The sequence below is a fragment of the Bufo bufo genome, chromosome 1 (genome assembly GCF_905171765.1).
Source record: "Bufo bufo chromosome 1, aBufBuf1.1, whole genome shotgun sequence".
NCBI lineage: Eukaryota > Metazoa > Chordata > Amphibia > Anura > Bufonidae > Bufo > Bufo bufo.
In genome coordinates, this window is record NC_053389.1 from 45,720,639 (window position 1) to 45,748,441 (window position 27,803).

General features: G+C 45.3%; 1 protein-coding gene across 1 annotated transcript; it reads right to left on the bottom strand.

The window, feature by feature from the left end:
* Positions 1 to 27,004, bottom strand: LOC120986487 (trypsin-3-like). The gene is made up of 5 exons (XM_040415141.1): positions 26,926 to 27,004; positions 9,960 to 10,122; positions 9,324 to 9,465; positions 383 to 649; positions 1 to 272 (listed from the first exon to the last, which is right to left on the bottom strand). The coding sequence occupies exons 1-5, from the start codon at positions 27,002 to 27,004 to the stop codon at positions 129 to 131; spliced, it is 795 nt and encodes a 264-aa protein (XP_040271075.1). The 3' UTR covers positions 1 to 128.
* Positions 27,005 to 27,803: the final 799 nt, after the last annotated feature.

Below are 27,803 nucleotides of genomic sequence, written 5' to 3' on the forward strand. Positions count from 1 at the left end.
TGCGCCATTGCAGCACGACGGTCAGTAAATGATAATGGGTCAGAGGTCACCGTGTCCACACTTCTTTTGGCTGGAGCACCCCAAGGTAATTTCTGTTACAAAACTTCGGCACAATTTCTTTGATTTCTTTAAAATATTGTTCTGTAAATCCACTTCTGGAAATTGGCCACGGCCGTATACACCCCGGGATAGTTGGGGTTCGCACAGCTGTGACCCCAGGATACAATGCCAAAGACTCGTCCATCACACACGAGGGGGCCCCCGGAGTCTCCCTGCAAAAGGAGGTGACAGATTATAGAGAGTGAGCATCCGCATGGCGCAAGATCGGATTGCTGCTGGACTCTGCCGCCCCCTGCAGGCAGTGCAGCTGTAGGACACCTACCTGGCAGGCATCTTTGCCCCCGCTGTTGTAGCCAGCGCAGATCATGTTCTTGGTGATGTGTCCTGAGTAAGAGGCCGAGCTGTTACACTTTCGTACGGGGACAATGGGCAGTTTGACGCTGCGCAAGGTGTCGGAAGCTTTGCCGCTGACCGCGCTGGTGTAACCCCAGCCCGACACCTGACACAGGCAACCCTCAGAGGGCGAGACCCCCTGAGGTGGAAGAGGCACTATGGATACGAAGGAGCTATACATAGCTGCACGATTAAGCTGTAAGATAAGAAATTAACGCAATCATTAGTCAGATATTGCGCTGGTTTAACAGGTTTTTGGGGCGTTTTTTTTTTTTGCATTTTTAATAGTGTTTTTTAGCAGCCTGCCTATTGTTCTGCAGATGTTACTTTAAAGGGAACCTGTCATCGGGATTTTGTGTATAGAGCTGAGGACATGGGTTGCTAGATGGCCGCTAGCACATCCGCAATACCCAGTCCCCATAGCTCTGTGTGCTTTTATTGTGTAAAAAAAACGATTTGATAGATATGCAAATTCACCTGAGATGTGTCCTGTACGTGAGAGGAGTCCAACGTGAAGGAGCCCAGCACCGCCCCGCCTCCTCAGAATCTCCTCCTTGCTCCCCGACGTCAGAAAGCCAGAGCGCCGTACTCTCGCTAGTGTTCCTTCCCTGTGCTGGCATCAGCCTCAGGGAAGGAACTGCGCATGCGCTAGCTCGCGCATCGCGAGATTATGGCGCTCTGGCTTTCTGACTTCGGGGAGCAAGGAGGAGATTCTGAGGATGCGGGGCGGTGCTGGGCTCCTTCACGTTGGACTCCTCTCACGTACAGGACACATCTCAGGTTAATTTGCATATGGATCAAATCGTTTTTTTTTACACAATAAAAGCACACAGAGCTATGGGGACTGGGTATTGCGGATGTGCTAGCGGCCATCTAGCAACCCATGTCCTCAGCTCTATACACAAAATCCTGGTGACAGGTTCCCTTTAAAGTAAATCATGAAAAGCATTACAGACAAAGCGCTTCTTTGAATGTTTTTTTTTTTTTGTTGCATTTTTAGCTTTTTTTGTATGGTCTAGTAAATGCCGGTTCTAAGTATACCGTTTAAAAAAAAAATGCTAAAAAGTTGCTAAAAAGCCCACTGAAAAATGGCAGAAAAAACATGGCTTTTTCTACCAAAAAAAATTAATAAATTGCATTAGAAAGCCTTAAAGGCTATGTACACCTCTGAAGGTAATTTTTGTTTATGGTTGCATTCTACTTATTTTTGGCTAAAAATCATATTTTCAATTGGCCTTTATTAAAAAATATTGAGCTGTTCTGTCACAAAGGGTTAACTGTTTTTCTAACTGTGTGACTGGTACTTTCACTTTGTACCGGCCATCTAATAACCCTTATCTCTAAAGTACTGAGAAGTCATTAACACTAATTTAAGGCACAATCTTATCAGTAAGATAAGAACTGAGCTATAATGAGTGTTTATTATGTCTGAGAGCAGAGATAAGGAGCCCGTCAGCTCCTGGTCTGATGGAAAAGACAGAAAATCCAAAGGGTGCTATTAGAGCATCTCAGCTCTATACAGAAAAAAGGGCTCCATATTTTTAATAAAGACCAATTGAAAAATTGATTTTAGCGCAAAATAAGTTCAATGCAATAATAAAAAATGTACATGAGAATAGGTCATCAATAAAAATATCTCAGAAAACAGCTTCTAGAAAGCATTAGGAAAATTGGTTTACGGCAGCCACGTGGCCCACAGACACAATGGACAGTAGGGGACCTCATTGACTTCTATGGGAGAGTTTTCTATTTCTAGGCATGCTCTGTGACCTGTACAGAGGTAATTGTACAGACCAAGAAGAGACACCTATTATTAGGCTTAGTGGCCAGTGCAAAAACTGCAGGATTATATGTTGTTTTTTTAAATTCTAGATATTGACATGGAAAATTAAAAATAACATTAAAAAATCTTTAAAAGTATGTTAAAGGGGTATTCCCATCTGAGACAATGGAGGCATATCACTAGGATATGCCCCCATTGTCTGATAGGTGCGGGTCCAACCTTTGAGACCCACACCTAAAATCGAGAACAGAGCCGGGAGAGCGGTGGCTGGAGGTCCCAGGGTTTCCCCAGGTCGGCCACCACCAAGAGCTCTCCCCATAGTAGTGAACAGAAGTGTAATGCCCCATAGGTGCATTATCACTTCTGCACCCTGCTACTATCTCTAATGGGCAAGTGTCATGTCATTTATGTATATATTTCCAGGTCCTGTACAATGTGCATTCATAATCTTGTTATGTAACTGTTAACATGTAATATGCCTGGTTGACCAGCAGGTGGCAGCAAACACAGCAGAGCTACAGGTACATAGAATGGAGCTTTCCCTTCCATTCTTGCTGCAGGGAGGGAGGAGACTAGTTAGTGAGAGGGCAGTTTAGAGTTTACCCCCTGCCAAGGGAGAGTGTACAGCAGGTGCCAGGAGTAGAAAGTTTTCCCTGGACTAATCTAGAGACAGACCAGACTACAGAGTGAAGTACAGCATAAAGAGGAAGCTGAGTTCTATAGCCAGCCTGTCAGTACAGCAGAGCCAGAGAGCAGCAGATGTAGCAGAGAGAAGTTTGCCTGCCACAGTTAATGCCAAAGCCTGCTGGGAACCAAGACAAAGCCGGAAACTGTTTGGAAAAACGTTTATGCAAAGTAAGGCCTCATGCACACGACCGTTGTTTTGGTCCGCATCCGAGCCGCAGTTTTTGCGGCTCGGATGCGGACCAATTCACTTCAATGGGGCCACAAAAGATGCGGACAGCACTCCGTGTGCTGTCCGCATCTGTTGCTTCGTTCCGTGGCCCTTCCAAAAAAATAGAACATGTCCTAACGGACAAGAATAGGCATTTCTACAATGGGCCGCCCGTTCCGTTCCGCAAATTGCGGAAGGCACACGGGCGGCTTCTGTTTTTTGCGGATCCGCGGACCGTAAAAAACGGAACGCTTGTGTGCATGAGGCCTAAAGCAGTTATCAACTTCATCACAAGGTCTAGACTCCATTTATTTCCTCATCCCCTTCATCAACAAACCCCCTTATTAATTGCTGCGGAGCCAACAACTAGGGTCCAGTGTATCCAGGTAGAAGCACCGTGACACGTGCACCAACATTAAGGGACATTTAGGCCACCCTACACCACTCTGGCATTCCTACACCTGGGTACCATCTACTACATCACTAAAAGAGGCCCTGTGCCCTTGTTGCTTCACTGCAACTGGCGTCACGAAAACCAGTACTCTTTTTCCTCTTAAAGTGCCCTGGGGGGAGGCCCCCGCCGCAGAAGCGCACCGCACATGACTGGCCACTACTTTCATTCATTTCTATGGGGCCGACGAAAATAGCCGAGCCAGCACTCGGGTATTTTCGGTGGCCCCATAGAGATTAATGGAGGGCGGCTGTGCATGCACAGTGCACCCTCCACAACTTCCGGGGCTTCATTCTCGGTGTAGGTGCGGGTCCCAGAGGTTGGACCCACATCTATCAGACAATGGGGGCATATCCTAGTGATATGCCCCCATTGTCTGAGATGGGAATACCCCTTTAACCTCTTCCGGACACATGACGTACCGGTACGTCATGTGTATTTCCGATCACCGCCGCCCGGCACCTTGGCTAAATGGTCCCCCCCCCCCTCCATGTTGTAGATCGCCGCAAACCGCAGGTCAATTCAGACCTGCAGTTTGTGGCTTTTCAATGGTGCGGCGGCGCCATCGGGTCCCCATGCGGCTGTAGGGGGGACCCGATGGTATGGAAGGCAGCGCGATGCCTAAGGAAGGCATCGCGCTGCCTTCCGGTGACGAGCCTGTGAGATCCAGCCCCCTGGATCTCACAGGCCGGAAGCTGTATGAGTAATACACACAGTATTACTCATACAGCCAATCCATTCCAATACAGAAGTATTGGAATGCATTGTAAAGGATTAGACCCCCAAAAGTTGAAGTCCCAAAGTTAGACAAAAAATAAAGTGAAAAAAAGTGAAAAAAATTAAGTTTTCCCCCTCAAAAATGAAAAGTTTCAAGTAAAAATAAACAAAAACGTCATTTTCCCCAAATAAAGTAAAAATAAATTGGTAAAAAATAGGGGGGGGGAGTATACATATTAGGTATCGCCGCGTCCATATCGACCGGCTCTATAAACATATCACATGACCTAACCCCTCAGATGAACACCGTAAAAAATATAAAATAAAAACTGTGCTAAATAAACCATTTTTTTGTCACCTTACATCACAAAAAGTACAACAGCAAGCGATCAAAAAGGCGTTTGCCCACCAAAATAGTACCAATCTAACCATCACCTCATCCCGCAAAAAATGAGCCCCTATCTGAGACAATCGCCCAGAAAATAAAAAAAACTATGGCTCAGAATATGGAGACACTAAAACATCATTTTGTTTGTTTTAAAAAAGCTGGTATTGTGTAAAACTTACATAAATAAAAAAAAGTATACATATTAGGTATCGCCGCGTCCGTATCGACCGGCTCTATAAAAATATCACATGACCTAACCCCCTCAGATAAACACTGTAAAAAATAAAAAATAAAAACTGTGCTAAATAAACAATTTTTTGTCACCTTACATCACAAAAAGTGTAACAGCAAGCGATCAAAAAGTCATACCCTACCCAAGATAATCGCCCAAAAACTGAAAAAATTATGGCTCTCAGACTATGGAAACACTAAAACATGATTTTTTTTGGTTTCAAAAATTAAATCATTGTGTAAAACTTACATAAATAAAAAAAATTGTATAAATATTAGGTATCGCCGCGTCCGTGACAACCTGGTCTATAAAAACACCACATGATATAACCTGTCAGATGAATGTTGTAAATAACAAAAAATAAAAACGGTGCCAAAACAGCTATTTCTTGTTATCTTGCCTCTCCCGTAGTTTCTAAAATGGGATCACTTTTTTGGAGTTACTACTCTAGGGGTGCATCAGGGGGGCTTCAAATGGGACATGGTGTCAAAAAACCAGTCCAGCAAAATATGCCTTCCAAAAACCGTATGGCATTCCTTTCCTTCTGCGCCCTGCCGTGTGCCCATAAAGCTGTTTATGACCACATATGGGGTGTTTCTGTAAACTACAGAAACAGAGCCATAAATATTGAGTTTTGTTTGGCTGTTAACCCTTGCTTTATAACTGGAAAAAAATTATTAAAATGGAAAATCTGCCAAAAAAGTGAAATTTTGAAATTGTATCTCTATTTTCCATTAATTCTTGTGGAACACCTAAAGGGTTAACAAAGTTTGTAAAATCAGTTTTGAATACCTTGAGGGGGGTAGTTTCTAGAATGGGGTAACTTTTTCTTGGAGTTTCTACTCTAGGGGTGCATCAGGGGGGCTTCAAATGGGTGGTTTCTATTATGTAAGCCTCACAAAGTGACTTCAGACCTGAACTGGTCCTTGAAAAATTTCTGAAATATTTCAAGATTTGCTTCTAAACTTCTAAGCCTTGTAACATCCCCAAAAAATAAAATGTTATTCCCAAAATGATCCAAACATGAAGTAGACATATGGGGAATGTAAAGTAATAACTATTTTTGTAGGTATTACTATGTATTATAGAAGTAGAGAAATTGAAACTTGGAAATTTGCAAATTTTTCAAAAAATTTAGCAAATTTTGTATTTTTTTATAAATAAAAATGATTTTTTTTGACTACATTTTACCAGTATAAATAAAAGTAGAGGGATGGCACTCAAAACAATTGGGATGTATGGAAAAGTAATACTATTTAATATAGAATAGCTGATAGTAAAAATATAAAACACATGTAATCGATAATCAATATAAAAAGTACATAGTAGTAATATCGATAAAAAGATAAAAATATGAAGATGGTTGAGTGATCTATAATAAATAGATAATAGATATCAATTCAATACAATCCTGCTGGGAAGAAAGAGGGAAAAAAAGCAGTCTTATAGGCCTGTTGGAAAAGAATCTGGTCATATATAGTATTGAAATGACCAATATAGTCCTGGTATCATGTAATGTCAATTTATGGAAAATCCTGCTGGAAAAGAATACTCCTGGTATGGGAGGAGAAAGGGCAGTCTTGTGAACCTGTTAGGATGAAAGAAGGTCCAGTATCATGGCATATATTCCAGTAGGGAGACGGGGTATCCTGATGTTAGTTGAAAGGTGGATACCTTTCTATAAGGGTTTAGTTAGAGATCCCAAGATTATGGGGAGGAAGCCAAACGGGTCCGATTTTGTTTCAAGTTGTTATTCACAGATCCGGTATTGGCAAGCTGTGGAATAAAGACTGCTTTGTAAGCAGGTACATTACCCTCCTTGCGGCTGTTGATGAGCTGGTCAGCGGTTCCTGTCTGGGCGGCGGTGTCCACTCCCGTTCCCGCTCGCTGTCTGCTCAGGCCGTTGGTTGCTGCTGGGTGTCGGCACTTCCGGTGACGTCACCTGCGTTCCTAGGATCTCCCGCTCAGTGCTGTTTGCTGTTTGTTGCTAGCTAGATGGGATAGGCTTACTCAGTGACTGGGTCACTGAGTAAGCCTATCCCATCTAGCTAGCAACAAACAGAAGGATCCTACAACTATAGATCAGCTCCGGAGCTATCTATCTGCTTCCCCCCTAAAGAAGCTGCAGCGTTTTTCTATTTCCCGCCATTTGCCTCCACGTGGCAAGCTGCAAACAGCACTGAGCGGGAGATCCTAGGAACGCAGGTGACGTCACCGGAAGTGACGACACCCAGCAGCAACCAACGGCCTGAGCAGACAGCGCGCGGGAACGGCACACGTGGACACCGCCGCCCAGACAGGAACCGCTGACCAGCTCATCAACAGCCGCAAGGAGGGTAATGTACCTGCTTACAAAGCAGTCTTTATTCCACAGCTTGCCAATACCGGATCTGTGAATAACAACTTGAAACAAAATCGGACCCGTTTGGCTTCCTCCCCATAATCTTGGGATCTCTAACTAAACCCTTATAGAAAGGTATCCACCTTTCAACTAACATCAGGATACCCCATCTCCCTACTGGAATATATGCCATGATACTGGACCTTCTTTCATCCTAACAGGTTCACAAGACTGCCCTTTCTCCTCCCATACCAGGAGTATTCTTTTCCAGCAGGATTTTCCATAAATTGACATTACATGATACCAGGACTATATTGGTCATTTCAATACTATATATGACCAGATTCTTTTCCAACAGGCCTATAAGACTGCTTTTTTTCCCTCTTTCTTCCCAGCAGGATTGTATTGAATTGATATCTATTATCTATTTATTATAGATCACTCAACCATCTTCATATTTTTATCTTTTTATCGATATTACTACTATGTACTTTTTATATTGATTATCGATTACATGTGTTTTATATTTTTACTATCAGCTATTCTATATTAAATAGTATTACTTTTCCATACATCCCAATTGTTTTGAGTGCCATCCCTCTACTTTTATTTATATTCCCTCACCACAAGCGTTGGGTACGCTCTGTTCGGATTGAGCACCATACTCCATCCTCTTGTCAATAGAGAGCCGCCTCACTTTTACATTTTACATTTTACCAGTGTCATGAAGTACAATATGTGACGAAAAAACTATCTCAGAACGGCCTGGATAAGTCAAAGCGTTTTAAAGTTATCAGCACATAAAGTGACACTGGTCAGATTTGCAAAAAATGGCCTGGTCCTTAAAGGGTTTCTATCACTTGGTATGACATAATTAGCTGTCAGACACTAGCGATCCGCTAGTGTCTGCTCTGGCCCACCATCCTACTATAATCACTTGTGGGGCAGCGGTTTTGCTAAAAAACTAACTTTTATAAATATGCTAATGAGCCTCTAGGTGCTATGTGGGCGTCATTAGCACCTAGAGGCTCCGTCTACCTTCATACACAGCCGCCGCCCAGCGCGTCCCTCCAGCCCGCCCATGTCCTCCTCCGTGTGACGCAGCGGCCGAATTCTCGCGCATGCGCCGTGCGCGGCTGTATTCGGCGCATTTGAGATGTCTGAGCTCGGAGCGGTCAGACATTCAATGCACATGCGCGGATGTATTCGGCGCATGCGCATTGAATGTCTGACCGCTCCGAGCTCACATCTCAAATGCGCCAAATACAGCCGCGCACGGCGCATGCGCGAGAACTCGTCCGCTGCGTCACACGGAGGAGGACATGGGCGGGCTGGAGGGACGCGCTGGGCGGCGGCTGTGTATGAAGGTAGACGGAGCCTCTAGGTGCTAATGACGCCCACATAGCACCTAGAGGCTCATTAGCATATTTATAAAAGTTAGTTTTTTAGCAAAACCGCTGCCCCACAAGTGATTATAGTAGGATGGTTGGCCAGAGCAGACACTAGCAGATCGCTAGTGTCTGACAGCTAATTATGTCATACCAAGTGATAGAAACCCTTTAAGGTGAAAATGAGCCAGGTCCCTAAGGGGGACAATAAGCCATTTTCTGATGACAATAAAGCAACAGGAGTGGGGTTGCGGAGCTCAGAGGGGTGTTACAAAAGCAGTGCTCCAAGTGTTCAGGTCGACCCCTTGATGCTCATATCAGCTCATTTGCACATGACTAAAAACGCAAATATCCCGGCAACAGTTCTACCTACAGATATGAATCAGCATGATCAACCCTACCAGGCAGCACGCCTTGTTTAAAGAGGACCTTTCACTAGTTTAAAAACTAAAAACTAACTCCCAGGCTATGAGCTGTGCGCTACGATTGGCCAGCGCTGCAGCAAGGGACAACCCTAATACAAAAACTCCGCCCAGTACAACAGAGGAAGCTGCAGACACCGGAGCCTATACCGGGCGAACGGAGCGGCGCCCAGACATACTAGTAAGTGCAGGGGGACCCCTGGGCGCCGCTCTGCCATGGGACTTATTTAATGATGACATCACGATTACCCACCTTGATCAGCATGATGTCTGCATTCTTAGAAGACGAGCTATAGTCCGGGTGAGACACAAGCTTCACTGGGCGGAAAATCTGCTCCGTTCCTTCAAAGACGGACAAGGAATATTCCCCGGCCACCACCAGCATCTGGTTCTGTCTTGAGAAATAGGACTGATAACATCAGAGGCCGGGTCACCACGGCATAGTCATGCTACATATTTTCATATAATATTCGGTTATATCCAGAGCTGCATTTACAGTTCTCTGGATGCCATTTAGACACCTTTGTCACCCTGCCCCTTCTCATAACCGCTGAGATGTCATCCCATAATGCTCTGTACTCCGGTGCATTGCATTATAGGAGATTTTGTGCTCGCTGCATTATGTCTTCTACAGGGCATCAGAGCAGAAAATGTTCTATGCATGCACTAAACCAGCAGGGTGCGCTAGAGGGAAGTACAGCTCATATGCCTGAGAGCGATCAGGAAGAAAGCAGATTTGTAAATGCAGCTTTGGATGTGACTAGAGCATAAGAGCAGTATGTAGATGATGTTCGTAAAAATGACGTTCACAGTGGAGCTCGCCCTTCACCGGTAGTCACCTGCTGCCATGTTTACTCCACCCGACTCAGTCCAGTCATAATCTACTTACTCGGTTTTGCAGTGGGCGGCTGTTAGGACCCAGAACCTGCTGACCAGAGACCCCCCACAGAAGTGGAGACCGGTATTTCTCTTCAGGGACACCAGGTACCGCGTAGAATATGGCGACACAGCATACCCCCCAATAATGCGTTGCGTGTTCCGCTGCCCCTCACCTGAAAGAGTACAAGTCATTTGGGGTCATTTTCTTTAATAGCTGTTTGTGTTTTTTTTGTCTACTTTTGGGTGTTTTCGGCTGTCTTCATGTGCATGAGCCCTAATGAACTTATTTTCTTTCCGCGTCAGTTCAGTTTTTATTGCAGACCGTATACGGAACCATTCCTTTCACGGACAAGGATAGTACTGTTCTATTAGGGGCCAGCTGTTCCGTTCCACAAAATACGGAAAGCACACGGACCTCATCCGTATTTTTCGCGGATCCGTGTTTTGCAGACTGCAAAATATATACAGTTATGTGCATGAGCCATTATTTAGTTGCATTTACTGTTGTGTTTGCGCCTGGTTTTCATCTGATTTTCCAGGTGCAAATGTCTTTTTGGCTGTTTTAGTCACACATTGGGTCACATTTATCAAGCTGGCCTGTTTTTGGCCATAAAATTAGACAGGAGGATTTCATTCGGCTATCTTTCTTTTACGGAGCAGTTGATGAATTAGACTCGGCATATTGTTATCAGTCTGACCTCTGGTGGTTGTTTTTCAGTATGACAGGTTCATATTCACTTAGACTGGTCTAATTTATTTATACTTGAAAAAAGTTGCATGTCTTGCGGAAAAAGCAGATTTTAATGCAAAACAAAGTCACACTTCAAAAAAGGCGCAACTACATAAATATGTCCGAAAAAAGTCGCAAAAGTTAGAAAACTTCTGAATTAGTCTAAAAATAAATAGTCAAATGAGGCACAAGACCCTCCAAAACAGGCGCAATTTCAGTAGTAAATGCGACTAAAAAATAAGCATTTTTTAGACTAAAAACAGGCCTAAGGCTGCTTTCACACCGTCATGGATCTGCAAAAACGCTTCTGTTACAATAATACAACCGCATGCATCCGTCATGAACACCATTGGAAGTCAATGGTGGACAGATCCGTTTTCTATTGTGTCAGAGAAAACGGATTGACCACCATTGTGTTAGGATGGATCCGTCTTGCTCCGCACCACATCGCGGACAGAAAACTGCTGCTTGCAGCTTTATTCTGTTTGCGATGGGAGCGCAACCAAACGGAACGGGATGCATTCTGGTGCACTGCGTTCAGTTCCATTCAGTTTTGTCCCCATTGACAATGAATGGGGACAAAACTGAAGCGTTTTCATCCACTATTGAGATCCTGTGACGGATCTCCATAGGGGAATTGAAAACGCTAGTGTGAAAGTAGCCTGATCGCTTTAGTACATGTGCCCCATTTTATCTAATGGGTGTCATAGTTCTTCCTCAGTTGGTCTAAAAAGAATTGTGCAACTTTTTTTGTTTAAAAAGTTGAAATTACGCCATAAGATGCAATCTGTAGCTAATTTGAGACTTTTCTACGGCACATTTGTGACTTTTTCATATGCAGATGCATCAAATTAGACAGAAACCACGAGACACACTTTAAGGGCTCATGCATACGACCGTTGTTGTTTTACTGTCCGTTTTTCACTGATACGTTGTTCCGTATCTGAGGTTTTTTTCTCTCTGATTTAAGTCCTCTTCCGTTCCGTTATTGCACAAAACATATGCGTATGGTTTCCGTATTTGATAAGTTTTTTGCGGATCGTCTACAGAAACAGTAACTTATTAACCACCAAACACATGAGCAATATGCGCTGGGCATAGCATTTCTACAGTATGGATCCTCAATATACGGATGACACACGGTGCGTTCTGTATTTTTTGCGGACCCATTGACTTGAATCGGGCCTCAGACCGTAATTTGCGGACAATAATATGACATGCACTAATTTTTGGGGAACGGCCATGCGGACAAACGGAAACGGAATGCACACGGAGTAACTTCTGTATTTTCTACAGCCCCATTGAAGTGAATGGTTCCGCATACGGTCCGCAAAAAAAACGGAACAGAAGCAGAAAGAAAATACGTTTGTGTGCATGAGCCTTAAAACTGATGAATAAAAACACGCCTTATTCTTGTCCGTTTTGCAGAAGTCATAAAAAAAAAAATGGTGCCTTGCACTTGGCCTGGACCGCAAATCACTTACGACCGTGTGCATGAGCCCTTAAGCTCACTCTCTACCCAGCCTTAACTCCTACATAGAGTTGCGTAGATTAAGGCCTCCTGCCTCGTTTACGTTCCTTTTTTTTTGCGTTCCATAAACGGACCGTATACGGAACATTTCATTTCAATGGTTCCGCAAAAAAGAACGCGGAAGGTACTCCGCATGCATTCCATTTTCCTATTTCCGTTACGTTCAAAGATAGATCATGTCCTATTATTGTCCGCATAACGGAGAAGCATAGTACTGTTCTATTAGGGGCCAGATGATCTGTTCTGCAAAATACAGAATGCACACGGACGTCATCCGTATTTTTTGCGGACCGCAAAATACATACTGTCATGTGCATGAGGCCTAACACAGCAGGATAATAGGATAAACCTCTAATCATCAGTCACGGTGCTGCCCCTTTAGTTGGGGTCTATGGAGGGAGGTTGTTCCTTAAAAATATTTTCCTCTCCATCTCACGATGCATTTAGTGCAGACGCTGCAGCTTGTGGAGCTTTGTACCATTCATGCGCCAATTACTCTTCCTTCCCCATAAAGGATTCTCTTGTGCTCAGGATTCCTGGAAGTGAAGGCGCAGAGCGGAGTCCGGCCTCATGTTCCTGGAAATCTGCATTAAGTTGATTAGTCGCTCAACACATAGAGCTGGCCAGTCCTACTACTGGACTGCAATGGTAAGGAATGGGTTAATGAAGGACTATATTGCAGGTAAGGAACAGGTTAATGATGGACTATATTTCAGGCGAGGAAAAGATGATTGTATTGCATGTAAGGAACCGGATAAAGATGGATTGTATTGCAAGTAAAGAATGGGTTAATGATAGACCATATTGCAGGTAAGGAATGGGTTAATGAATGGACACATTGCAGTAAGGAATGGGTTAATGATGGACTATATTATAGGTAAAGAATGGGTTAATGATGGGCTATATTTTCGGTAAGCAAGGGGTTAATGATGGGCTATATTGCAGTACGGAATAGGTTACCGATGGACTATCTTTCAGGTAAGCAATGGGTTAATGATGGACTATATTGCCGGTAAGCAATGGGTTAATGATGGACTATGCATCTTATTGGGGGCCCTCTTAGAGACCCTCGGGATATTTAAATCAATAGACTAAGCGGTCAGTAGACCGGAACAAAATCCCTTCAGGGGTCTCTACTTAATAATGTGACAAAATTAAAATTAAATATCTTTATTATGAATCAATTAAAACTACAAAAGTAAAAAAGAAAAACGATGTCTTAACCCCTTAGTGACCAAACACATTTTTTAAAAATTGCATTACAAGAGCTAGAACTTTTTTGTTTTTTCATAAATGTACTTGTAGGAGGTCTTATTTTTTGCAGGACAAGTTATAGTTTTTAATACACCATTTTAAGTACATGTAATGATTGATTAAAGCCAGCCGTTTAGCTAAAACCCCCTTTGTTTACGTCAGTAAAAAGTATGGGTGGTCACTAAGGGGTTAAAGTGATCAGTAACAGTGAAGTCGAGTATCTTAGTAGCTGCGAGTGGTTGCTAGCGGCAACTGAGGGACTTGTGGTATCTAATTGCACTGTTTGCCCCTGTGACCTCTGCAGATGTTTTCTTATGTGAATTGATCCACCACAAAGTGATTAGAGGGGTATAGTCGGCCCCACTGTCTGCACGCGGTCCGTGGGGGCGGCCACATCCGCCTGTACGGTCTGCATTGTTCACAGCCTGACGTGTATTGACCATTGGTGGGAGTAAATACTTCCCACCGTTTGTGCGAAGCCTGTTTATCTCACAGGTCACACACTAGTAACAATTGCCCTAAGGTTTTGTATACCATTAAACACGCTACGGCTTATTTAGAAACATACTGGCCATGTAATCAGTCTACCCTAACACTATGTATCCCCCATTCAGTCTACCCTAACACTATGTATCCCCCATTCATGGCTGATGTCCGATGCACATGCGCTGCACTTATATCCCTCACTGTTCACTGTCTAAAACCGCTAAGTCCCTACACTGTTTTACACCCCTCCCGACATGTTTCGCCACTATGTGGCTTCGTCAGGGGAAGTGGGGTATAATCTGCAGAGGTCACAGGGGCAAACAATGCAATTAGATACCACAAGTCCCTCAGTTGCCGCTAGCAACCACTAGCAGCTACTAAAATACTCAACCTCACTGTTACTGATCATTTTAAGACATTGTTTTTCTTTTCACTTTTGTAGTTTTCATTGATTCATAATAAAGATATTTAATTAAAATTTTGTCACATTATTAAGTAGAGACCCCTAAAGGGATTTTGTTCCGGTCTACTGACCGCTTAGTCTATTGAATGATGGACTATATTGCAGTAAGGAACTGGTTAATGATGGACTATATTGCCGGTAAGCAATGGGTTAATGATGGACTATATTGCCGGTAAGCAATGGGTTAATGATGGACTATATTGCCGTCAAGCAATGGGTTAATGATGGACTATATTGCCATCAAGCAATGGGTTAATGATGGACTATATTGCCGTCAAGCAATGGGTTAATGATGGACTATATTGCCGGTAAGCAATGGGTTAAGGATGGACTATATTGCCGGTAAGCAATGGGTTAATGATGGACTATATTGCTGTCAAGCAATGGGTTAATGATGGACTATATTGCCGTCAAGCAATGGGTTAATGATGGACTATATTGCCGTCAAGCAATGGGTTAATGATGGACTATATTGCCGGTAAGCAATGGGTTAATGATGGACTATATTGCTGTCAAGCAATGGGTTAATGATGGACTATAGTGCCGGTAAGCAATGGGTTAAGGATGGACTATATTGCCGGTAAGCAATGGGTTAATGATGGACTATATTGCCGGTAAGCAATGGGTTAATGATGGACTATATTGCCGTCAAGCAATGGGTTAATGATGGACTATATTGCCGTCAAGCAATGGGTTAATGATCGACTATATTGCCGTCAAGCAATGGGTTAATGATGGACTATATTGCCGTCAAGCAATGGGTTAATGATGGACTATACTGCAAGTCAGGAACGGGTTAATGACGGACGCGGTTAGGATTCGGCTACGCGGTGATATATGTCGCACGACAATCCCTGTAATGTCTGTCAATGGTGCAACGTGACACAAGAAATCCAGACATTAAATTTTGTGTTGCAGGCAGTTCTTCCTCCACTGACTTCGATGTTCGTCGTGTGCGACTCCCCTGTGTGCTCACAGCAAAATCGCAGTTCTAAAATAGTCGCATGCCCTTAATCATGGACTCTATTGCAGGTAAGGAATGGGTTAATCATGGACAATATTGAGGAAGGGGTCAACGATGGACTATCCTGCAGGTAGGTAAGGGGTGAATGATGGACTGTGTTAAAAGTGAGGAATGGGTTAATCCTGCACTCTCTTGGGGGTGCGCTGGTAATGTGAAAAAACAAAAACCTTTTAAATATTTGCAACTCGTGGAAACAAATGACGGATGGAATAAGGATGAGGGTTCCATCAGCTAAGGCCTCGTTCACATCACCGGACGGATTCTGCAGATAACTGAGACCTAACTGAGCGTAACGGAGCCTAAAGACCCCATAGACTATAATGGGGTCCGTTCGGTGTCCGCTCTGAATATGATTTTTGAGCGGAGACGAAAGTCCTGCATGTTACGCTCAGTTAGGTCTCAGTTATCTGCAGAATCCGTCCTTAACGGAGCCGGAGAACGGAAAGGAGAAATGGCGATGTCAACGAGGCCTAAGACCCCAAAAATGTCCTAGACCCTGCATGCATCCCTCCCCATAGACTAGGCCAGTGGTGGTGAACCTATGGCACGGAGAGCCCTCTCTGTGGGCACCCGCACCCTGTAAAAATTCTTTGGAGTACCAATATGCCTTAGACTTTTCCTGCCATTCTTCAGCGCAGGGCGCACTACGTACGGCACAGGCGGCGCAGGGCGCACTACGTACGGCACAGGCGGCGCAGGGCGCACTACGTACGGCACAGGCGGCGCAGGGCGCACTACGTACGGCACAGGCGGCGCAGGGCGCACTACGTACGGCACAGGCGGCGCAGGGCGCACTACGTACGGCACAGGCGGCGCAGGGCGCACTACGTACGGCACAGGCGGCGCAGGGCGCACTACGTACGGCACAGGCGGCGCAGGGCGCACTATGTACGGCACAGTGGGTTTTGGGTGGCAGTCTCTAAAAAGGTTCGCCATCCCTGTTCTATGGGCTTCCCCAGACCCCCCAGCGGTGTGACCCATTGCCGTACCCCATTGATAAATCCTGTGCATCAGTTACAACATTCTCTGTTTGTGTTCCTTACATTACGAGGCAATTCCATAAATGGCCATTTCAGAATAAGAACAGGAAGGATGGAATAGCAGGACAATAGCATAAATGACTATCGCCCATAATGGCAGGACTGATCTCATAATTGTAAGGTAGCAGTTCCCTTATACAGGGAGTGCAGAATTATTAGGCAAGTTGTATTTTTGAGGATTAATTTTATTATTGAACAACAACCATGTTCTCAATGAACCCAAAAAACTCACTAATATCAAAGCTGAATATTTTTGGAAGTAGTTTTTAGTTTGTTTTTAGTTTTAGCTATTTTAGGGGGATATCTGTGTGTGCAGGTGACTATTACTGTGCATAATTATTAGGCAACTTAACAAAAAACAAATATATACCCATTTCAATTATTTATTTTTACCAGTGAAACCAATATAACATTTCAACATTCACAAATATACATTTCTGACATTCAAAAACAAAACAAAAACAAATCAGTGACCGGGGACGGCACTGCTGCAGCCGGACACTTCCTCTGCCAGTCAGGGGAATGTCAGCTCCAGTAAGCAGGGAACCAGGAGAGCAGGGCAGGCCAGACAGGTGCTGGTAGTGGGAGACTCCATTATTAGGGGAACAGATAGGGAAATCTGTCACAAAGACCGTGATCGCCGAACAGTGTGCTGTCTTCCTGGCGCTAGAGTTCGACATATCGCGGATCGGGTTGACAGATTACTGGGAGGGGCTGGAGATGATCCAGCGGTCATGGTCCATATCGGAACCAATGACAAAGTTAGAGGTAGGTGGAGAGTCCTTAAAAATGATTTCAGGGATTTAGGTAAAAAGCTGAGGGCAAGGACCTCAAAGGTAGTATTTTCCGAAATACTGCCTGTACCACGAGCCACACAAGAAAGGCAGCGGGAGATTAGGGAGATTAACAAGTGGCTCAAAAACTGGTGTAGGAAGGAGGGGTTTGGGTTCCTGGAGAACTGGGCCGATTTTTCTATCGACTACAGGCTCTATCGTAGGGACGGGCTGCACCTCAATGGGGAAGGGGCAGCTGTGCTGGGGAGAAAGATGGCTAGAAGGTTGGAGGAGTGTTTAAACTAGGGACTGGGGGGGAGGGTAATTACGTTATAGGAGGGGAAGATAGTGCAGATAGAGACCGGGGGCAAGGTAATAAGAATGGGGGAGGAATGGAAGGAGGGACTAGAACAGTTCAGAAGGAAAGGTGTAGGGTAAAAAATATACATAAACCTCTCATATGTATGTATACTAATGCCAGAAGCCTGACTAATAAAACTGGTGAACTGGAATTAGTGATGTGTGAGGAGGACTATGACATAGTGGGAATAACAGAGACATGGCTGGATGATAGCTATAACTGGGCTGTTAATGTACAAGGTTACAGTCTGTTTAGAAAGGATCGTCAAAACCGGAGAGGGGGAGGGGTCTGCCTTTATATAAAGTCCTGTCTAAAGCCCACAGTCCGAGAAGATATAAGTGAGGGACATGAACATGTGGAGTCACTGTGGGTAGAGATACATGGAGCTAAAAACAACAATAAATTACTAATAGGAGTTTACTATAAACCACCGAATATACCAGAGTCCACAGAAAATCTACTACTAAACGAGATAGACGAGGCGGCAAATCATAATGAGGTGGTTATTATGGGGGACTTCAACTACCCAGATATAGACTGGGAAACTGAAACTTGTATATCTCATAAAGGAAACAGGTTCGTGGCTATAACCAAAGACAATTACCTCTCCCAACTGGTTCAGGACCCGACTAGAGGGACGGCCATACTGGACTTAGTATTAACCAATAGACCTGACAGAACAACAGACGTGCAGGTCGGGGGACACCTGGGAAATAGTGACCATAAAGTAATAACCTTCCAATTATCATTCAAAAGAGCGTTTCTACAGGGAGGAACAAAAATACCAAACTTCAAAAAAGCTAAATTTAGCCAACTAAGAGAGGCCATAGGCCTAACTAACTGGGACAAAGTCCTCACAAATACAGACACAAAATGGGATATCTTTAAAAACATCCTAAAAACTCATTGTGAGAGGTACATACCGTATGGTAATAAAAGGTTAAGGAACAAAAAGAAACCAATGTGGATAAATAGAACTGTAAAGAAAGCAATAAATGACAAAAAGAAAGCATATAAAACACTAAAACAGGAGGGTAGCACGGAAGCACTGAAAAACTATAAGGAAAAAAATAGAACATGTAAAAAACAAATAAAAGCGGCCAAACTAGAGACCGAGAGATTAATTGCCAAAGAGAGTAAAACTAACCCTAAAATGTTCTTCAATTATATAAATGTTAAAAAGTATAAATCTGAAGGTGTTGGCCCTTTAAAGAGTAATGAGGGGGGAGTCGCAGAGAGCGACGAGGAGAAAGCAAAGCTGTTAAATATTTTTTTCTCCTATGTATTCACTGAGGAAAATAAACTGTCAGATGACATGCAGAATGTAAAAATAAATTCCCCATTAAAAGTGTCCTGTCTGACCCAGGAAGAAGTACATCAGCGGCTTAAAAAGATTAAAATAGACAAATCTCCAGGACCGGATGGCATACACCCCCGTATCCTAAAGGAATTAAGTAATGTCATAGCCAGACCCTTATTTCTGATATTTGCAGACTCTATACTGACAGGGAATGTCCCACAGGATTGGCGCGTGGCATATGTGGTGCCAATATTCAAAAAGGGGCCAAAAACAGAGCCTGGAAACTATAGGCCGGTAAGTTTAACATCTGTTGTGGGTAAACTGTTTGAAGGTTTTCTGAGAGATGCTATATTAGAGCATCTCAACGGAAATAAGCAAATAACGCCATATCAGCATGGCTTCGTGAGGGATCGGTCATGTCAGACAAATTTAATCAGTTTCTATGAGGAGGTAAGTTCTAGACTTGACAGCGGCGAATCAATGGATGTCGTATATCTGGACTTCTCCAAAGCATTTGACACTGTACCACATAAAAGGTTAGTATATAAAATGAGAATGCTCGGACTGGGAGAAAACATCTGTATGTGGGTAAGTAACTGGCTGAGTGATAGAAAACAGAGGGTGGTTATTAACGGTACACATTCAGATTGGGTCACTGTCACTAGTGGAGTACCTCAGGGGTCAGTATTGGGCCCTATTCTCTTCAATATATTTATTAATGATCTTGTAGAAGGCTTGCATAGTAAAGTATCAATTTTCGCAGATGACACTAAACTGTGTAAAGTAATTTACACTGATGAGGACAGTATACTGTATATATACTACAGAGGACAGTATACTGTATATATATACTACAGAGGGATCTGGATAGATTGGAGGCTTGGGCAGATAAGTGGCAGATGAGGTTTAACACTGATAAATGTAAGGTTATGCACATGGGAAGGAAAAATGCAAGTCACCCGTACATACTAAATGGTAAAACACTCGGTAACACTCACATGGAAAAGGATCTAGGAATTTTAATAAACAGCAAACTAAGCAGCAAAAACCAGTGTCAGGCAGCTGCTGCCAAGGCCAATAAGATAATGGGTTGCATCAGAAGGGGCATAGATTCCCGTGATAGGAACATAGTCCTACGACTTTACAAATCGCTAGTCAGACCACACATGGAGTACTGTGTACAGTTCTGGGCTCCTGTAAACAAGGCAGACATAGCAGAGCTGGAGAGGGTTCAGAGGAGGGCAACTAAAGTAATAACTGGAATGGGGCAACTACAGTACCCTGAAAGATTATCAAAATTAGGGTTATTCACTTTAGAAAAAAGACGACTGAGGGGAGATCTAATTAATATGTATAAATATATCAGGGGTCAGTACAGAGATCTATCCCATCAGCTATTTATCCCCAGGACTGTGACTGTGACGAGGGGACATCCTCTGCGTCTGGAGGAAAGAAGGTTTGTACACAAACATAGAAGAGGATTCTTTACGGTAAGAGCAGTGAGACTATGGAACTCTCTGCCTGAGGAGGTGGTGATGGTGAGTACAATAAAGGAATTCAAGAGGGGCCTGGACGTATTTCTGGAGCTTAATAATATTACAGGCTATAGCTACTAGAGAGGGGTCGTTGATCCAGGGAGTTATTCTGATTGCCTGATTGGAGTCGGGAAGGAATTTTTTATTCCCCTAAAGTGGAGAAAATTGGCTTCTACCTCACAGGGTTTTTGGCCTTCCTCTGGATCAACTTGCAGGATAACAGGCCGAACTGGATGGACAAATGTCTTTTTTCGGCCTTATGTACTATGTTACTATGTTACTAATATAGCCACCTTTCTTTGCAAGGACACTCAAAAGCCTGCCATCCATGGATTCTGTCAGTGTTTTGAACTGTTCACCATCAACATTGCGTGCAGCAGCAACCACAGCCTCCCAGACACTGTTCAGAGAGGTGTACTGTTTTCCCTCCTTGTAAATCTCACATTTGATGATGGACCACAGGTTCTCAATGGGGTTCAGATCAGGTGAACAAGGAGGCCATGTCATTAGATTTTCTTCTTTTATACCCTTTCTTGCCAGCCACGCTGTGGAGTACTTGGACGCGTGTGATGGAGCATTGTCCTGCATGAAAATCATGTTTTTCTTGAAGGATGCAGACTTCTTCCTGCACCACTGCTTGAAGAAGGTGTCTTCCAGAAACTGGCAGTAGGACTGGGAGTTGAGCTTGACTCCATCCTCAACCCGAAAAGGCCCCACAAGCTCATCTTTGATGATACCAGCCCAAACCAGTACTCCACCTCCACCTTGCTGGCGTCTGAGTCGGACTGGAGCTCTCTGCCCTTTACCAATCCAGCCACGGGCCCATCCATCTGGCCCATCAAGACTCACTCTCATTTCATCAGTCCATAAAACCATAGAAAAATCAGTCTTGAGATATTTCTTGTCCCAGTCTTGACGTTTCAGCTTGTGTGTCTTGTTCAGTGGTGGTCGTCTTTCAGCCTTTCTTACCTTGGCCATGTCTCTGAGTATTGCACACCTTGTGCTTTTGGGCACTCCAGTGATGTTGCAGCTCTGAAATATGGCCAAACTGGTGGCAAGTGGCATCTTGGCAGCTGCACGCTTGACTTTTCTCAGTTCATGGGCAGTGATTTTGCGCCTTGGTTTTTCCACACGCTTCTTGCGACCCTGTTGACTATTTTGAATGAAACGCTTGATTGTTCGATGATCACGCTTCAGAAGCTTTGCAATTTTAAGAGTGCTGCATCCCTCTGCAAGATATCTCACTATTTTTGACTTTTCTGAGCCTGTCAAGTCCTTCTTTTGACCCATTTTGCCAAAGGAAAGGAAGTTGCCTAATAATTATGCACACCTAATATAGGGTGTTGATGTCATTAGACCACACCCCTTCTCATTACAGAGATGCATATCACCTAATATGCTTAATTGGTAGTAGGCTTTCGAGCCTATACAGCTTGGAGTAAGACAACATGCATAAAGAGGATGATGTGGTCAAAATACTCATTTGCCTAATAATTCTGCACACAGTGTAGAAGCAAATGTGATCTGATAAGACAATCACATACATGACAGACAAATGCATAAATAGCAATTCCACAGGTACAAGCTAACAACTCTGTGCCATGTGAACAGCTCTGCCATCGTTGCCCAGCTGTGATGATTTTAACCCTATGTAGCGCAGCAGAGCAATCATGCCTCAATATCATGATAAGGAATTGCTAGTTATGGAGTTTCCCTTATGTATCCCTCGCAGTGACTTGTTGCAGGGCTGTGATAACCATAGGCATCGCTACAAGGGGGCAAGGTTATTCCTTGAGCCCCCCCCCCTCCCCCACGCTGATTCCCCTTTAAAACGCCGCCGCCACTAGTACAGCCAGGGCCGTCTTTAACGCAGGGCAAAAGGGGCAGCTGCCCCGGGCCCAGTTGCTCCTGGGGGTCCCAAGGCAGCTGCCTCTTGAGCCCCGCTGGCCACTGGTGACGTGGGGGGACGGCTGCAGGGCACAGGGAGATGAGCTCTTCTATTGTGGAAGCGCTCATCTCCATTGTCATCTGTATCGCCGTCCTCAGGACAGAGATACAGGCGGCTGTGCTGAACCTGGGCAGGGGAGGGAGAGGCGTGTCCCTTCGCTGTTTCTCTGATAGGCTGCAGGCACTATGAGGTCATCGCGCCGCCTGAGCCGTACAGTGCGGGACACAGGCCGGAAGAGGCCTGCATCGCATTGCTGCCAGCCTGATGGAGGTAAGAGAACATCTACATCAAAGGAGACGTCACTGGATGTAAGGCCTCTTTCACACGGGCGTTGCAGGAAAATGTGCGGGTGCGTTGCGGGAACATGCGCGATTTTTCCGCGCGAGTGCAAAACATTGTAATGCGTTTTGCACTCGCGTGAGAAAAATCGGCATGTTTGGTACCCAAACCCGAACTTCTTCACAGAAGTTCGGGCTTGGGATCGGTGTTCTATAGATTGTATTATTTTCCCTTATAACATGATCTTTTACCATGGTGATGGATCATGTGATGACCGGAGTGACGTCACCACAGGTCCTGTTCCTGCACACAGCTAAGATGAAGACAGAAGGAGATGCCGGCTCCGCGATCAAGTGGATTAAGGGCTCTTTCACACTTGCGTTGTCCGGATCCGGCGTGTACTCCATTTACCGGAATTACACGCCGGATCCGGAAAAACAAAAGTGAACTGAAAGCATTTGAAGACGGATCCGTCTTCAAAATGCGTTCAGTGTTACTATGGCACCCAGGACGTTATTAAAGTCCTGGTTGCCATAGTAGTAGCAGGGAGCGGGGGAGCGGTATACTTACAGTCCGTGCGGCTCCCCGGGCGCTCCAGAATGACGTCAGAGCGCCCCATGCGCATGGATTACGTGTCCATGCGATCACGTCATCCATGCGCGTGGGGCTCCCTGACGTCACTCTGGAGCGCCCGGGGAGCCGCACGGACGGTAAGTATACTGCTCCCCCGCTCCCCACTACACTTTACCATGGCTGCCAGGACTTTAGCGTCCCGGCAGCCATGGTAACCATTCAGAAAAAGCTAAACGTCGGATCCGGCAATGCACCGAAACAACGTTTAGCTTAAGGCCGGATCAATGCCTTTCAATGGGCATTAATTCTGGATCCGGCCTTGCGGCAAGTCTTCAGGATTTTTGGCCGGAGCAAAAAGCGCAGTATGCTGCGGTATTTTCTCCGGCCAAAAAACGTTCCGGTCCGGAACTGAAGACATCCTGATGCATCCTGAACGGATTTCTCTCCATTCAGAATGCATTGGGATAAAACTGATCAGGATTCTTCCGGCATAGAGCCCCGACGACGGAACTCTATGCCGGAAGAAAAGAACGCAAGTGTGAAAGAGCCCTAAGGTGAGTTAAATTATTATTTTTTTAACCCCTCCAGCGCTATTTTACTTTGCATTCTGTATTCAGAATGCTATTATTTTCCCTTATAACCATGTTAAAAGGGAAAATAATAATGATCGGGTCTTGCGGATGCTTGCGATTTTCACGCAAACCCCATTCACTTCTGCGGGGCCTGCGTTGCGTGAAAAACGCAGAATATAGAGCATGCTGCGATTTTCACGCAACGCACAAGTGATGCATGAAAATCACCGCTCATGTGAACAGCCCCATAGAAATGAATGGGTCGGTATTCAGTGCGGGTGCAAAGCGTTCAACTCACGCATCGCATCCGCGCGGAATACTCGCCCGTGTGAAAGGGGCCTAAGAGGTATGTGCCGCTGTATTACCCTGTATGTAGGGAGGATGGAGGGGTTAGTAGTACAGTACTATCTGCACATTGTAAAAAAAAAAAAAAGTAATCTGCAAAATACTATATATTTGTGTCAGAAGTTGTGCTTTTTTAATTTTTAGAATAATGATGCAGCCATTTTATTTGATACTTTTGTGCTGATTCTTTTCCCCCCCTCTATATTAAGGGACACTATAGTCACCAGAACCACAACAGCTAAACGTCGTAGTTCCGGTGTCTATAGCATGTCTCTGCAAGCTTTGTAATGTAAACACTGCCCTATTAAGGAAAAAAGGCAGTATTTACATTACTGCCAAGGAACCCCTCTAGTGGCCACTCATCATTATTAAAGTTTACTACTCTACGAGTTGTGTGGCTTTTTTTTTGTGTGTGTTGTGGTGGAGGGCGTGATTGCCTGCTAGGGTGTGGGAAGGCGGGATCCAGGGGGCCCAAGTAAATTCTTGCCCAGGGTCCAATCAATATTAAAGACAGCCCTGAGTACAGCAGCGATCTGTCAGTTTTGCCAAACTGAAAGTACTGCCCATGCTGCCCACCCGCTTCACTACGGGCTCCTCGGCAGTCGGCAGCCAAGTGAATCTTCCCCCGCCCACCTCAGCTGCTATTGGCTGGGAGGGAGAGGGCAGCACTGCCATTGGCTGCCTGTGTATTTCAGCCTAGCAGGGCCTGCAGAGGCAGAAAAGAATGCGGCTTGGGGATTTAACTTCAGGAAACATCGTTGCGCTCCGCTCCCCCTGTCACCACGCCTAGAGGAAGAAGGCACGAGGACAGAGCACATCAGAACTGTAAGTACCCTTTCTATCTGCGATGTACCCCTGACCAGCGCCCCCTGAGTTACATGCGCCCCTGACCAGCGCCCCCTGAGCTACAAGCACCCCTGACCAGCGCCCCCCGCGTTACATGAACCCCTGACCAGCGCCCCCTGTGTTACATGCACCCCTGACCAGAGCCCCCTGAGTTACATGCACCCCTGACCGGCACACCCTGTGTTACAAGCACCCCTGACCAGCGCACGCTGTGTTACAAGCACCCCTGACCAGCGCCCCCTGCGTTACAAGCACCCCTGACCAGCGCCCCCTGCGTTACAAGCACCCCTGACTAGCGCACCTTGCGCTACAAGCACCCCTGACCAGCGCCCCCTGCGTTACATGCACCCCTGACCAGAGCCCCCTGCGTTACAATCACCCTTGACCAGCGCCCCCTGTGTTACATGCACCCCTGACCAGAGCCCCCTGAGTTACAAGCAGCCCTGACCGGCACACCCTGTGTTACAAGCACCCCTGACCAGCGCACTCGGCGTTACAAGCACCCCTGACCAGCGCCCCCTGCGTTACATGCACCCCTGACCAGCGCCCCCTGCGTTACAAGCACCCCTGACCAGCGCCCCCTGCGTTACAAGCACCACTGACCGGCGCACCCTGTGTTACAAGCACCCCTGACTGGCGCCCCCTGCGTTACATGCACCCCTGACCAGCGCCCCCTGCGTTACATGCACCCCTGACCGGCGCCCCCTGCGTTACAAGCACCACTGACCGGCGCACCCTGCGTTACAAGCACCCCTGACCAGCGCCCCCTGCGTTACCAGCACCCCTGACCAGCGCCCCCTGCGTTAAATGCACCCCTGACCAGAGCCCCCTGCGTTACATGCACCCCTGACCAATGCACCCCGAGTTACACGCACCCCTGACCAGCGCCCCCTGAGTTACATGCACCCTTGACCAGTGCACCTTGCGTTACAAGCACCCTTGACCAGCGCCCCCTGCGTTACATGCACCCCTGACCGCCGCACTCGGCGTTACAAGCAGAATAAGTAGTATTAGTTGCACACACCAACAACACCCACAGGGTTATTTCACAAAAGGGTGAAGAGTTTGGAGAAGTCAGAAGAAGTGAACAATATAGGACAACATGGCTGATTTGAAAAATATTCTCCAATCCAGCTCACTTTCCTATTCAGTTATGTTCCCTTCTCCAAACTCTTCACCTTCTGTGAATAAGCCTGTGAGCGTCTGTCCGTTGGTCTTCTTTAGTGACATGTTTAACATATGGGATTATTTACACAGCCCTGGTGTTTGCTGAAACTGCTTTAAACTATAAAGAAAAGTTTTCTAGAGCGTTTCTCTCTTTCTCAGGTCTGAAGCAAAACCGGTGAAGAAAGGAAAACTCTTGAAAGCGAAGTATTAGGTTAGTACAATAAGAAGCTATCCCTGCATACTGCAATACTCTCGTATCTTGTAATCTTATTTATATATACTTATTTAGTTTTTTTAAGTAGTATGATTAAGTGGTGAAAATTATTAGTGCCCCCCTATTTTTGACTGTGGTATCGTATGTGCCCCCCCCCCCCTATATATTGTTCCTAGAGTCGCCACTGGTGATAACTTTTCGCTGTTACCCCTGTCGCCCAAAGACCCTTATAGAAACTCACCAAGGAACGTGGAAAATTGCAGGATCAGCAGGAGCCGCAGCTTGTGACAATCCATCCTAAAATACTGATGGGCACAGGGAGAACTCAGCTGTGTGACCCACCAGACTCTACCAGCGGTACCCGCTTCCTCTCCCTGTCACCATGGCAATGCCACAGCAGGCTAAAAAAGGGGCTATTATGTCCCATGAGGTATCTGAGGACAGAGTGGGCAGTACAGGCAGCTCATCTTTCCCCCGGCGGCTCATGCCCATAGAGCTGTAGGTGGCATCAGGGCATCTCTGGTTTCGCTGGCACCTGCCAGGATAACGTGAGACGCCTTCCTTCCAGCCTCATCTGCATCCAGGTCGTCACCCCGAGAACTGAATCCCAACATCTTGGTTCAGTTAAATCTCTGTTAACCCTGTAAGGACCGCGCTGCAGAGGACTCTAAGACACGTGAAGAGGTGGAAGTAAAATTTAAGGGGAGCTTCTCCCCCTAAAATCCAAAATTCAGCTCTACGGGGCCGCTGGAGATAGGTGAGCGCTTGTACTCGGCTCTCAGAAGAATAGAAGAATCTGCGACGCTCCAAGTCTTCAGAAAGTTTCCGTGTTTATTTCCGCCAAACAAGCGACGTTTCGACTCTATGAGTCTTTTTCAAGTTCAATGTGACATACCAAAGTGAAACCTACAGTCAGGTCCATAAATATTGGGACATCGACACATTTCTAACATTTTTGCCTCTATACACCACCACAATGGATTTTAAATGAAACAAACAAGATGTGCTTTACCTGCAGACTGTCAGCTTTAATTTGAGGGCATTTACATCCAAATCAGGTGAACGGTGCAGGAATTACAACAGTTTGCATATGTGCCTCCCACTTGTTAAAGGACCAAAAGTAATGGGACAATTGGCTTCTCAGCTGTTCCATGGCCAGGTGTGTGTTATTCCCTCATTATCCCAATTACAATGAGCAGATAAAAGGTCCAGAGTTCATTTCAAGTGTGCTATTTGCATTTGGAATCTGTTGCTGTCAACTCTCAAGATGAGATCCAAAGAGCTGTCACTATCAGTGAAGCCATCATTAGGCTGAAAAAACACAACAAACCCATCAGAGAGATAGCAAAAACATTAGGCGTGGCCAAAACAACTGTTTGGAACATTCTTAAAAAGAAGGAACGCACCGGTGAG

Excerpts from the sequence above, each read along its gene's own strand:
- LOC120986487 (XM_040415141.1), bottom strand. The coding sequence starts at position 27,004 with ATGTTGGGATTCAGTTCTCGGGGTGACGACCTGGATGCAGATGAGGCT. Across the intron at positions 10,123-26,925 it reads GTCTCACGTTATCCTGGCAG|GTGAGGGGCAGCGGAACACG; the intron begins GTGCCAGCGAAA and ends GTACTCTTTCAG. Across the intron at positions 650-9,323 it reads CAGACATCATGCTGATCAAG|CTTAATCGTGCAGCTATGTA; the intron begins GTGGGTAATCGT and ends CTTATCTTACAG.